General features: G+C 46.1%; 1 protein-coding gene across 2 annotated transcripts in view; it reads left to right on the top strand.

The window, feature by feature from the left end:
- Window positions 1-1,015, top strand: part of LOC121279792 (monoglyceride lipase-like) — a 78,177-nt gene extending 77,162 nt beyond the window's left edge. For both annotated transcript variants that reach the window (XM_041191148.1, XM_041191147.1), the window contains one exon: window positions 833-1,015. In XM_041191148.1, the coding sequence (XP_041047082.1) occupies window positions 833-946 (114 nt within the window). In that variant the 3' untranslated portion in view covers window positions 947-1,015. The remainder of the gene's footprint in view (window positions 1-832) is intronic.
- The last annotated feature ends 13,323 nt before the right edge of the window (window positions 1,016-14,338 follow it).

Below are 14,338 nucleotides of genomic sequence, written 5' to 3'. Positions count from 1 at the left end.
TTCTTCTGCGCCGATGCTGCCAGACCTGCTGAGTTTTTCCAGGTAATCCTGTTTTTGTTTTGGATTTCCAGCGTCCGCAGTTTTTTGTTTTTACCTACATCAGATGGTTTGGTCAGTCTGACATTCCTGCTTTTGGGAGCTTGCTGTGTGCAAATTGGATACTGTGCTTCCTAAATCACAATGCCGACTGTACCTCAGATGTACTTCACTGTCTGTTAAACGCTTTGGTACATCCTGAAATTGTGAAAGGTGCTGGAGAAATGCAAGTTCTTGCTTTTGCTTTCACAACAGCAGAAGTAATTAATTAAACATGGAAGGCCAATGAGATGCTTCTGAGGCTTGACCCCCTCCACCATCTTCAACATTCACCCCCTTCACCACCGACGCACAGTAGCGGCAGTGTGTACCATCTACAAGATGCACCACAGGAACTCACCAAAGCAGCTCCTTAGACAGCACTTCCAAACCCATTATCTCTATCATCTAGAAGAACAAGGGCAGCAGATACATGGGAACACCACCACTTCCAAGCCACTCATCATCCTGACTTGGAAATATATCGGCCGTTCCTTCACTGTCGCTGGGTTAAAATCCTGGAACTCCCTCCCTAACAGCACTGTGGTTGTACCTACACCACATGGACTGCAGCGGTTCAAGAAGGCAGCTCACCACCACCTTCTCAAGGGCAACTAGGGATGGGCAATAAATGCTGGCATAGCCAGCGACGCCCACATCCTGTGAAAGCATAAATAAGGAAAGTAATGATATCAATGTCAGACTTTTGCTGTTGCTGTTTAGTCACCATTGTCTCTCCCTTATGCATTTCTTCCAGGTCTTCGAGGGTTCCTTCCATCAGCTTCACAAGGAGTTGTCAGCAGTCACTGAGGAAATGTTTGAATTGATTGAAAAGTGGCTCAATGAGAGGCTACTACCAGCAGAAACATGAGTGAAGTTTGACAATCAGAGAGTTTATGAAGGAACCTGTTTAATTTATATTGGGATTAAACGTGCCGGGGAGGGGGGAGGGAGGATGAGGTGGGGGGTGGCGTGGGGGATGGGGAAGGAAAACAATTTCACCTAATCGGATTAACAAAATAAAAGCTTTTTTTTTTAACAAAAACACTATCAGTGAAAGCCGTGAGTGACTGATCTCCTTCCTTATGTTTGTGTTGTATGGAGAAACATTTCTGATCTCAATCAACATTTCTCAATCGCAGTCTGCTGCTCAACCTCCCCTGAGCCAAGGGTCAGCACCATAGTTACAGGATGCCTCAGGATTATAATTATAGGCCACTCTGTACTGCGGATGGATTTGGAGTGTGATAAAAGGAAAAATTTTATCGAGCTCTTTTCGTGACCAATGGATGTCTCAGAGTGCTTTATAGTTAATGCAATATTTATGAAATATGGTCACTGTTGTAATGTAGAAAACACAGCAGCCAATAAGTGCACAGCAAGCTCCCACAAACAGCATCGTGATAATGGCCAGATAACCCTTTAGTGACATTGATTGAGGGATAAATATTGGTCAGGACATTGGGGGAGAACTCCACCGCTCTCCTTCAAAAAGGGAACTTTTACTCCTCCTGAAAGGGCACAAGGGGCCTTGGTTTAACATCTCATCCAAAAGATGGCACTTGCAGAAGTGCGGGGCTCCCTTGGTACTGCACTGGAGTGTGTCAGAGGGAAAGAGTAGATTCAAATCCAAGCAATAGTCTTCTCTTAGACCCACTGCCTGCACTGGGTAGCTTCCTGTCAGCTGAGCTGCAGTAGGTGTAATATTACCCCCAACGCCAGTGCATTGCTATGTGGGACTGCAGAGCTCCCTCACACTCTGCTAAACTGTTAAGGGAAGAGGCTCCAAGCATCTCTGAGGAGTTGAGCAGCCACTGTATCTGCTGGAATTAAGCAATGCTGCTCACAATGCAGAGGGAGAACAAGGAAGCTGCCCTTGTCTGTCCATGCTCTCCCCACTCCTGCTTCTTTCCTCTCCCTCTCCCCTTCCCAAACAGAGTCTTGGGAGAACGTCACTTACCTCAGGCTTGCTGCCTCACACTCAAGATTCACACAGAAGCTGGGGGAATTGTTTGAGTGTGAGGAAGACAGAATTTGATTCATTCAGGCACAGTGAAAGAATGGCGCTATCTATGAGAACCAATATTCCCAGATAAGGTGTAGGAAAGGCCACTACTTGCACGGAAACAGAAAGAGCCATGACACGCGATTGCCAAAATACCATAAAAACTCCTGGAATCCTATGAAATATAACTGGGAAAGTCGGTGCCCCTGCTCATAGTGCACCTGGCTGCCTCAACGCTTTCCTACCTTTCAAACTGAGGCCTGGATTTTCATAAAGACGGAGACAGCCTTCGTCTTGGAGTGGCACCAGAGACCTGATTCTGGAAGTCCTGCCCCCGAACCTGGCACCTACCGTTGTCGCTGGGTGGGGTGGGGGGGGGGTGGGGGTGGTGGGAATGGGGCTAGCAGGTTGTCATTTGATGTCCTTGGTTCAAGGAGGCAGCTACACATGTAAAAGTGCAGCTTCTTCCAGCAAATCCAATTCTCGCAAGTGGAATATCCAAACATGATTTTTTTTTTATTCATTTGTGGGATGTGGGCATCACTGACTGAACCAGCGTTTATTGCCAATCCCTATGTGGGCTTTACCCTTTTCAGGAGAAGGCCTAAACTAGCCCAAATTCTTTGGAGAGGTAGGATGCCGTTTTGGCAAGGTCAAGCGACACAATTTGGAGAGGTCAAGTTCCCTTTGAGCTTGTTAAAAGGGGACATGAATACATGTAAAAAGTGAATAAACTCATCGGAACTGTCAAGCTGACTGGAACTGTTAGGGCTAAATTTTCCGTTCGCCGGGAGGGCGGAGCTGAAGCTATCGTGGGCCGCGCCGACATTGTGCATGGGGCGGGCCAGTTAAGGCCCACCCAGCGCATTTCACACTCCTGTGGAGAGCAGTACTTTTAAAATTGCGGCGGGCGTGTACCAATGGGGAACCGACAAGCTGTATAAAACAAGGCCGGGCAGCCTCCTTCAGACTGATCACCATGGCCAGCTGCAGGTCGGGTTGTACCACAGGGGGCCTGCACAGGAGGCCATCATAGAGGGAAGACCAGAGGAGGAGGGTAGGCCAGCGGGTGTGGGGTTGTGGGGGGGGGGGGTTGCAGTCGGGTTGCGGGGGAGAGGGCAGTGTGCCCCTCGCTTCTCTGATGACTGCCTTGCTGCCCTTCTGGAGGAGGTGGCAGCACGACGAGAGGTCCTGCCTCCCCAGGATGGGAGGAGGAGGGCCCCACATGTGCCAGGGAGGAGGTGGCGAAGGTGGTCACTTCCCGGGATATGATACGCCGAACATGGATCCAGTGTCGCAAGCACTTCAACCATTTGTTGCGCTCTGGAAGGGTGAATTCCATATTGGCCTTGGCCATTTAACCCAGCAGGTAGTTTCAGCCTTTGAGGGTCCCTCCCCCGCCATGTCTTAGTGTCGCTACTGCATTAGACATTTGGCACACGCTGGGTGGTCAACCAAATAGTCACCGTGCTTACAGCAGCCTCAGTGGTTAATGAGAAGATGGGTTCTCCTCTATGTGTTGGTCTTCGTCGCACTTGAGTAGCCTGGGGGCAACCCGCAGGAGAGGCAGCTAGGAACATACTCATAAATCCAACACATATCCTATTCACGGTGATGAGATGAGGAAGGGGAGCCTCAAGGTTTCGTGGCCAAGAACCATCTACTGGCCTTGGCGCTGCACCTAGTTGCGCCTCCTTGCCATGGGAGCTAAGACCCATGTGTTATTGAAAGTGATGGACGCCGAATGTGTCCAAGGTGGCCGTTTTGGGGGGCAGGTTGGGAGCAGCCGTGCTATCTTTTGGTGACGGATCACCAGTAGTGTGGACAGGAGGCGCTGGAGGCCTCAGATGGGCCACTGTGGTTGGGGTGCGGCGTGCGCGTGCAGAGTACGTGAGCGAGCAGCCCCAATAGATAATGTTCTCTGTTCTGCAGGAGAAAAATGCTCACAACACATACAAGCGTTCATGCACTGGTGGCGGCCAGGCCCAGTTTCTCATCCTGAGCCGTTTCGAAGAGCAGGCACTGGAGTTGGAAACCCACCACGTGCCCAGCTCGACAGGTGTCGGTGAGGCTGGGGTGCAGCGGCCAAGTATTTGAGGCCCACAGTCCCACCCGCTCTGTCCTCCCGCCCTCCAAAGTACCGATGATTGTTGCAATCATCAATGCAGCAACACTGCTCATTCACAGACTGATAGAGTCAGACGTGTGGGTCATACACAAAGGTTCCTCGGCCCTCTGTGGATGCGTATCTATAGCACCTTCCAAAGTCGCCTTATCCCATTTCTGACCACTATCCCCATGGCCTAACATGCCATGGCATCGCTGCTGCACATCCAAATACTTATTGCATCTTAGGAGGGTTTGTGCCTCCACCAGCCTTTCAGCCAGTGCGTCCCACATTACTCTGTCCAAAAGGTCCTCATCACCTCACCTATCAACCTCATGCTCCTCACCTTAAATAAATGCCACCAGGTTAGTCATCCCTGTGCCAAAGGGAAATGTTGCCTTCTGTCCACCCGTTCTATGCCCCTTATAACGGTATGAAGGTCAATAATGTGACCTGATAGGCACCCCACACGTCACCTTGAAAATTCTGCCCTTAAGCTGTGAAGGCACTGAAATATCTTGTCCTTTAAATGTATTTTTAAAATTCTGTAGTTTAAAAAAATCAATGCTTGCTATTTCACTCTGCCCATTGACATAAGACTGAGGGCTGTCATTATAAGATCTATGCTGCATGACTGATTTTAAAACCTATCATTATCACAGTGGGGTGCTTATCAGTTCACAGATTAGATTGACAGCTCCAAGTGGGACATGAAGCATGGGTGGGAGGGAGGGGGCATGAAGAGTCTGGGCTGGAGGGCTTTTTTTTTTGTTTTATCACTTTTTACAAACTGCCAAAGTAGCTCAGTGGGGAGAGCATTAGGCTGATGGATCTCAAGGACCCTGGTTCAATCCCATGTTTCAGCAGAGGAACTGATTTGTGTTCATTACCAAATACTAGGGAACCAAGATGCTTGTGAAAATGACAAACTGAAAGAAATTAGTATTAATAAAGAGGCAGCACTCAAAAAAAATTGATTGAAGGTTGATAAATCCCCTGGACCTGATGTGCTGTGTTGAAGGTGGTGGCTATTGAGATAACGGTGCATTAGTGGTTATCTTTCAAAATTCTATAGGTTCTGGAAAGGTTTCTGCAGATTAGAAAGTAGGAAATGTAACTCCATTACTTAAGTAGGGAGGGAAAGAGAAAACACAGAACTAGAGACCTGTTAGTTTGACATCAGTAGTAGGGAAAATGTTAGAATCTATTATAAAGGAAGTGATAATCAGTCTCTTGGAAAATAATGATCTGATTGGGCACAGTCATCATGGGTTTATGAAAGGGAAATTATGTTTGATAAATTTGTTGGAGTTTTTCTGGAATGCTATTTGTAGCATAGATAAAGGAGAACCGGTGGATGTGGTGTATTTGGAATTTCAGAACGTTTTTGGTAATGTCCCACTCAGAAGATCTGTAAGTAAAATTAGAGCACATGAGATTGGGGGTAATATGCTGCTATGGATTGAGAATTGCTTAACAGACAGCAAACAGAGAGCAGTAATAAATGGGTCATTCTCAGGATTACAGGCTGTTACTAGTGGATACCACAAAGATCAGTGCTGTGGCCACAGCTGTTCACAATCTATATCAATGATTTGGATGTTGGGACCAAATGTAACATTTCCAAATTTGCTAATGACACAAAATTAGGTGGGAATGTAAGAATGGAAGAGGATGCAAGGAGGCTTCAAGGGAACTTGGACTGGCTAAGTGAATGGGCAAGAATAAAAGCAAAATACTGCAGATGCTGGAAATCTGAAATAAAAACAGAAAATGCTTGAAAAACTCAGCAAGTTTGACAGCTTCTATGGAGAGAGAAACAGAGTTGATGTTTCAAGTCTGAATGACCCCTCTTCAGAGCACTGAATGGGCAAGAACATGGCAGATGGAATACAATGTGAATAAGTGTGAAGTTATTCACTTTGGTAGACAAAAAAGAAAGGCAGAGAATTTCTTAAATGATGAGAGGTTGGGAAGTGTTGATATCCAAAGGGACCTGGGTGTCCTTGCTCATGAGTCACTAAAAGCTAACATGCAGGTGCAGCAAGCATTTGGGGAGGCAAATGGTATGTTGGCCTTTATTACAAAGGGATTTGAGTACAGGAGTAAAGATGTCTTACGGCATTTGCATAGAACCTTGGTGAGACTGCACCTGGAGCATTCTGTGCAGTTTGGTCTCCTTATCTAAGGAAGAATATACTTGCCATAGAGGGAGTGTAACAGAGGCTCATCCCTGCTTTGCCAGGATTGTCTTGAGGAGAGATTGAAGAAACTGGGTCTGAATTCTCTAGAGCTTCGAAGAATGAGAGGCGATTTCATTGAAAATGACAAAATCCTTACAGGGCATGACAGGGTAGATGTGGATAGGATGTTTCCCCTGGTTGGTGAGTCTAGAACCAGGGTACACAGTCTCAGAATAAGGGGCAGGCCATTCTTCAACTCAGAGGGTGGTGAATCCTTGGAATTCTGTATCCCAGAGGGCTGTGGAAGTTCAGCCGTTGAGTATGTTCAAGACAGAAATTGATACATTTTCGGATACCAATGACATCAATGGAAATGGGGAAAGCGCAGGAAAATGACGTTGAGGGAGGTGATCAGTTATGATCATATTGAATGGCAGAGCAGGCTCGATGGGCCAAATGATCTACTCCTGCTCCTATGTTCCTATGTTTACAGCTGGGACGATGTCCTGGATCAGCAAGACGGATCTTCCATGCAGCGCCCAGCCACTGTGGTGGCCTCCAAACAATTTCCGGGGGCAGCGGGATCTAATTCCATTAACAACTCACCCCACCCTCCCCCCCAACCACCCCTCCCCAACCAAAACAAAAATCAGACCACCCGAAGCGCATTCTCCTGAGTTGGATTTGCAGAGATGGAAATTTTCCCAACCCTGCGCTCTTGATTCAGGAACAAAAATTCAGGCCTGAGTATCAAATTTATTGTAGAAGTTCTGATTTGATTGGTGCCACTGTTCACCTGTGACCCACACTACATGTGTCTGTCACTCTGGTATAGGAGAGTCCCTGGCTCCTGAAGGCTGCACAGTTTTTAAATCAGCTATATACCTTTCGAAACTGTTCTTGCGACTCTTTCTCATCTGTTCCTTTTGATGACTCAGCAAATCTCATTTGTGCACGAGTCACTGAAGGTGGTAGGGCAGCTTTTAACGAAGCAAATGTGATTCTGGGCTTTATCAATAGGGCCATCGAGTACAAAAGCAAGGAATTTATGATAAACCTGTATAAAACACCGGTTCAGCCTCAACCGGAGTATTGTGTCTAGTTCTGGGTGCTGCAGTCCAGGCAGGATGTGAAGGCATTGGAGAGAGTGCAGCAACGATTGATGACATTGCTTCCAGGGGTGAGGAACTTCTGTTCTATAGAAAGATTGGAGAAGCTGAGACTGTTTCCTTTTTTTGAGAGGAGAATGTTGAGAAGAGATTATTGATTGAGATATTCAAAATCATGAGGGGTCTGGACCAGAGTAGACCAGGAGAAGCTGTTCCCTTTGGTGAAAGGATCGAGAGCTGATTTAAAGGAAGCAATGGCAATAAGAAAAATCTTCATTTTCAGTGAGTGGTTAGGATCTGGGTTGCTCTGCCGTTGATTGTGGTGGAGGCAGATTCAATCAAGACCCTCAAAAAAAAAAAATTGGATAATTATCTGAAGAGGAAAAAATGCAGGGCCAAGAGGAAAAGGGCAAGGGAGTGGCACTAGATGATTTGCTCTTGCAGAAAGCCAGCGCAAACATGATGGGCTGAATGGCCTCCTTCTGTGCTGTAACCATTCTATGATTCCATTCAGGGGCTGAAATTTAAATCCAAGCCTCAACTAAGATTTGAGTGCCCTCGACTCATGTTTAGTTAGAATAGAACCATGCAGCACAGAAGGAGGCCATTCGATCTATTGTGCCTGTGCAGGATCTTTGAATGAGCTAACCAGTTAGTCCCACTCCCACGCGGGCCTGCCTCCTCACTTTGCCCCATGTTTGTGGAGTGGTGCCCCCAAGCTATATATATATAGCCAATTGAGTCTCTCTAATGGACAATGATGCCAAAGGTCCATTGTGGACTATATGGTTAAATATCTTACCATGCTCTTTCCCCAAATGTTTACTTTTAAGCATTTATCCAATTCCCTTTTGAAAGTTCCTAACGAATCTGCCCTAAGAAATATTCCAGCTTCTCTTTTCTCCCCAGTCATTAGCTAAAGCGTGTCACATAGCTGATTATAGTGTGAGCCCCCAGATCTCTAATCCTGTACCCCCTTTAAAATTGTACCACTTAGTTGATGTCTCTCTTCATTCTGCCTTGCAAAATTGATCGCCAGTTTGCTGTGTCACCCATCACCATATCAGAGCCTTTACCCATTCAGCCGCCAGTTATTTCACTACCTCGGAGTAACTTACAGATTCAGATTGGCTGGCTGCTCTCTAGGGTGGGACTTCCTTTCAAGTGAGCTGCGGAAGTCACGCCTGCAGCCAAGTGATGCTCATTCACGCTTGAAGTGGCTGCGGGGCACTCGGAGTCGGCAGGGATGTGACCCCCCCACCAATTCTTTGGAACGCAGGAAGAAAATCCCTCCCACCATCTGAAAAATTGAGGCCCAAGTTTTGGCTGCCACTGAAATGAAAGAGCTGGATATCAAGTTGACAGCCAGAGGCCAGCTACCCTCCAGTAAAGTTTGGGTTCTGCAGCAACAAGTCTGCATGGGAACACCTGAAATGTGTCATTTAACAAGGCTGACTAAATCACAGCAACACCTGACTAAAAACAATACAAGGGCAGGGATGTGTCTGTACCTGCCAAATCCTCAATGTAGGGCTCTCAGTTCTCGTCTAGTTTTATCAGTTTCTATGTATTAAAATGCAGAAACACTATAACTGTGGTGCCTGTGCAAACACTACTTTAGCTCTGAAGAGGAGTCACATGGACTCGAAACGTTAACTGTTTCTCTCTCCACAGATGCTGCCAGACCTGCTGAGTTTTACCAGCATTTTCTCTTTTTACTTCAGATTCCCAGCATCCGCAGTATTTTGCTTTTAACTATTCCATGCTCACTTTTCAATTAAGTCTCTGTACACAGGGAAATCTATGCAGATATTGGGAGCGAGGATACTATCCCAGTCAAGTTAATCAAAAGGAAGATACCTATTGGTTTTGATACCTGGGGACATTAAGGTGCTGAACAAAAGCAAATCGTTGCAATAAAACATTTAATTCACTAGGAACACAAGAGCACCTTATCCATCTGGGAAGTCCCAGCATTTTGAAATTCAAAAATATATTTTTGTCAAGAGAATCTCAGCAGCAGGTTCCTGCTGAACGCAAATATGTCATGTCAATGTATATTGAAGGCAGCTACAGTTCACACTCCCACACTGTGCAGCATCTCAGGCAGGAAGTGCAAGTGAGGCTAGTGCAAGGGAAGAACCATTGGAATCGCAACACAAAAGACTGACCCTCACTATCTCAGTTCCTGGATGAAGAACGGTCACTCGGTGAACTGGAATTAAAATGGCACTTGTGGAGCTGGACACAGGAGGTCAACGCATTCAAGACGTGGGGGGATTCTGCAGTGTTTGGAGGCACGGGTGTGTGTTTTGTAGTGACACCAGGATGCTACTTGGTTTTTTTGTTGAACGTGTGGGATAGAGGCACTCACACAGCTGCTCCCCCATTACTGATTAAGTGTTGTCCATGTATCATTAAACTGTAGTCTAGATCCAATAAACTTTTGCATTTGATTCCAGGTTTTCACCATCATGCTGATCATCAGTGTAATGCATTCTCTTAATAGAAAGAGTGATCTTGCATTTTTACAATGGCCCGGATTCTCCACGAATCAGTGATTACCACTCCAGCTGCATTTTTCTGACTCCTGACCCATCTCAGCATTTCTGGCCGGTTCCTCTGAACCCAGCTTCACCAGAAATGCAGAGCCTGCAGGCCCACAAAGAGCTTCATCACAGCACTTTGTTTAACGTCTCGTCTGCAATGACTCGACGGTGCAGACAGGTTTCAACAAGGAACAGCTAAACTTTATTACAGAGACATTTTCAGCTGCTACACACTCGTTCAGAGCCCTTTTCAGGACACCCCATCCCTCGGATTGCCCATGCTTAGGGCTCATTGCTCTGAGCCTTAACAGAACATTGCGTGTCCCCTGATAGACAGCAAGAGGGGCAATACCCCCAGTTACCACATCATCCAACTTATGGCACCTCCAGCAATGAAGCACTCCCTCAGTACTGGACTGTAGAGTCGGCTCTGGGTTACGTACTCAAGTCTCTGAACTGGGGCTAGAACTGACAACCTTAGACTCAGAGAGGAGTGTGCTGTCATAGAGCCAAAGCTGACAATATTTTGGAGGGATGTAGTAGATGTAAGCTGAGTTATTATTATAAGATAAAGGCAAAATACTGCGGATGCTGAAAATCTGAAACAAAAACAAAAAATGCTGGAAAAACTCAGCAGGTCTGACAGCATCTGTGGAGAGAAAGACAGAGTTAACGTTTTGAGTCCAAATGACTCTTCTTCAGAGCTAGAGAGAAGTAAAAATGTGGTAAAGTATATACTGTTTAAGGGGGGTGGGTCAAGTGACGCTGGAGAGAAGGCCAGCGATAGGTGGAGGCAAAGGACAGATTGCAGAAGATGTCATAAACAAAAGTTCAAAGTGGCGTTGATGGTGGTGATACTGGCTAACGGAGGTGCTAGTGGTGACATTAAGAGTAGGAAGCAGAATGAGCAAGTGACAGAGGCCCTAGTGGGGGTGGGGTGGGGGGAGGGGATGGTGTGGGAGAAAAGATCGAAAATAGGCTAAAAGGTGGGGATAAAACAATGAATGAAAATGGAAATAAATGTTAAAAATAAGAAGAAAAATGTGTAAAAACTATATGTATAAATTTAAAAATAAAAATGAATATTGAAAAAAGGGGATCAGAAAGGGGTGAGGATGGAGGAGAGAGTACATGGTCTGAAGTTGTTGAACTCAATATTCAGTTCGGAAGGCTGTAAAGTGCCTAGTCGGAAGATGAGGTGCTGTTCCTCCAGTTTGCGTTGAGCTTCACTGGAACAATGCAGCAGGCCAAGGATGGACATGTGGGCATGAGAGCAGGGTGGAGTGTGGAAATGGCAAGCGACAGGGAGGTCTGGGTCATGCTTGCAGACAGACCGAAGGTGTTCCGCAAAGCGGTCACCCAGTCTGCGTTTGGTCTCTCCAATGTAGAGGAGACTGCATTGGGAGCAGCGAATGTAGTAGACTAAATTGAGGGAAGTGCAAGTTGAAATGCCGCTTCACTTGGAAAGAATGTTTGGGCCCTTGGATGGTGAGGAGGAGGGAGTAAAGGGGCAGGTGTTGCACCTTCTGCAATTGCATGGGAAGGTGCCGTGGGAGGGAAGGGGGTGTTGAGGTGTTGGGGGTGATGGCAGAGTGGACCAGGGTGTTCGGGAGTGAATGGTCCCTATGGAATGCCAACAAGGGGGGGTGAAGGGAAGATATGTTTGGTGGTGGCATCATGATGGAGTTGTTGGAAATGGCGGAGGATGATCCTTTGAATGCGGAGGCTGGTGGGGTGAAAAGTGAGGACAAGGGGAACCCTATCATAGTTCTGGGAGAGAGAGGAAGGTGTGAGGACAGAAGAGTGGGAGATGGGCTGGACATGGTTGAGGGCCCTGTCAATCACCATGGGTGGGAAACCTCGATTAAGGAAGAAGGAAGATATGTCAGAAACACTGTTTTGGAAAGTGGCATCATCAGAACAGTTGTGAAGGAGGCAAAGGAACTGAGAGAATGGGATGGAGTCTTACAGGAAGCAGAATGCAAGGAGCTGTAGTCGAGGTAGCTGTGGGAGTCGGCGGGCTTGTAATGAATCTTAGTGGACAGTCTATCGCCAGAAATTGAGACAGAGAGGTCAAGGAAGAGAAGGGAAGTGTTGGAGTTGGACCACGTGGAAGTGATGGAGGGGTGGAAATTGGAAGCAAAATTGATCAATTTTTCCGGAAATTGGAAGCAAAATTGATCAATTTTTCCGGGTCCCCACAAGAGCATGAAGCAGCAGCGAAAGCTTTTGGAAACGTTTTAAAAACATGGGGCTGAAATTTGCGCTGAGTGGGCGGGTGCACAGACAACCTGCTCGAGCGTAAAATGACGCACGATGACATTGGGCAAGCGTCCCAACACCATCGCTCGATGCCATCGCGCACTCGGGCGATATTTCAGTCAGCGAGCGTGTGCAGGAGTTGGCGGCCTACCCACTGACAACTAACAGGCCTATTAAGGCCGTTAAAGTCACAGCCGAATGGAACTTTTTGCTGCCCGTCCAACCTCACTGTTGGCAGGCAGGCGTTTGGGAAACCTCATCCACAGGCGGGGTGAGGCTTCCAACAGCAATTGAAAAATTAATTTTCAAAATGTTAGATTTCATTCATAACACGTCCCTGCTCATGTGACAGAGTCTGTGCCTCAGGGAGCTTTCACTGCGCGCACCTGCATGAGCTTCCGCGCTTACCCCCCCACCCCCTCCTTCTGCCCCATGCCAACAGCGCTGAGCGCCGTAGCGCGCTTTTCACACCGGCTGGATATTAATTGGCCAGCCAGGCGTGGAAGTGATGTGGGGGCCCGATCGCGGGCAGCAGTCAGCTTCAGCCCTGGGCCAGGCTGACACGCCCACCCGACAGGGTAAAAATCCTGACCACGTAACCTGCAAAGAGCCAACGTGGTCAATTTTACACTGACAAGTGAACAAAAAAGAAGCCATTTTGATGTTGCTAACCTTTTAACAAACTAATCTAATAAAGTACTGGGAGGTAGTCTCTGACCAGCAGCCGATGATTTCATTAGAAAGAAGTATCTCAATTACCCAGGTAAGTTAAGGATAAGTAATTAATACTTAGTAGCTAATTAGAAGTCGTTTTATGTTATTTCTGCATTTTTCCATTAACATTTCTTATGAGAGAATTAGAATGCTCTTACTGCTGGGAGATAAAAGAATGTTAACTTGGGACTCCCTCCCTATTTGGAACACACATTGCCCTTGACTGTTGAGCTTCACTCCTGGATGAACAGGATCACTATAGGGATATTAAGATAAGAGGCACAACTTAAAGTAAGGCATTGTCCTAAGGTTAAAACGTTCTGCACAGTTAGTTAGAACCAACTAAATTAACCCTTGCAATTATCGACAATATTATAGACCAATTAGCTATTTCCAACAACATTGGCTAAGGCGGGTTTAAAACACCCTTAAGATATAAGAAAAGGTTACAGAAACCAATAAGGGTGGAAGAACTGGTTTGGATCTTTGGGGGTGGTTTAGCATCCTCCTATCAGCACCAAGATCATTTGCAATTACTTCAGGAGCAGGTAAGCATTCTGCTGTCAGTGCAAAAGTCATGTTTAACAATCTTCAGCAGCAGTTGAGCGGTCTCCTGTCAGTGTGGAACTTGGAAGTTAAGTCTGTAATTGATTGATAAGTTTTTGTTTGTTTGATGATTGTGCTGTTGTTTAAAATTTGCTTATAAACTATAAACTTTGATATTATTTGCCAATTCAGTGTCTGAGTCTGCCTGATAATTCTGTCAAACTAAATTAGTTTAAAAGGGCAATTTGTGTTCCAGTAATTAGGCCATGTGCAGCTAAATGAAATCAAGTCTAATTTATCAAAATACCCTTTCAAAACCTACATAGCTTTCATTTCACAGGATAAATATGGTTGCCATATGTCACCATGTTCTGTATGTGCTGTTGATTCATCTTCCATTGGGTGTTCACGCCTGTGAAGTCTTAGCTTGTTTGTTACTCACTAAACATTTCACTCAAGCATCCATTGTAATGGTGAAGTCTTACCTATTCCCAGGACACATCCTTAACACAATCCCTTTTCTCACCAGATAACTTCCAACAGTTTCTTTGACAGATTTACCATGAGGGATTTCACCACTGACCTCAAAGAAACCTGCCAACAAAGAACTAGCGATCTCTGTGGCCTGAATCAGTTTAACTTTGGTGCCAAATAAAGCGTTTGCAGACAGCAATGTGATCAAGCAGAGCAAACAGACAATCACATTGAAGTATTCTCATAGGCAGCAAAGCAAGATGTAAAATTCTCTGGTATCTATCTCTTTTAATTAAAGTTTTGCAGAGAGCAGC

The sequence above is a fragment of the Carcharodon carcharias genome, chromosome 7 (genome assembly GCF_017639515.1).
Source record: "Carcharodon carcharias isolate sCarCar2 chromosome 7, sCarCar2.pri, whole genome shotgun sequence".
In the NCBI taxonomy this organism is placed as follows: domain Eukaryota; kingdom Metazoa; phylum Chordata; class Chondrichthyes; order Lamniformes; family Lamnidae; genus Carcharodon; species Carcharodon carcharias.
The sequence above is the reverse complement of the archived record's forward strand: the minus strand, read 5'-3'. Positions and strand labels throughout refer to the sequence as shown.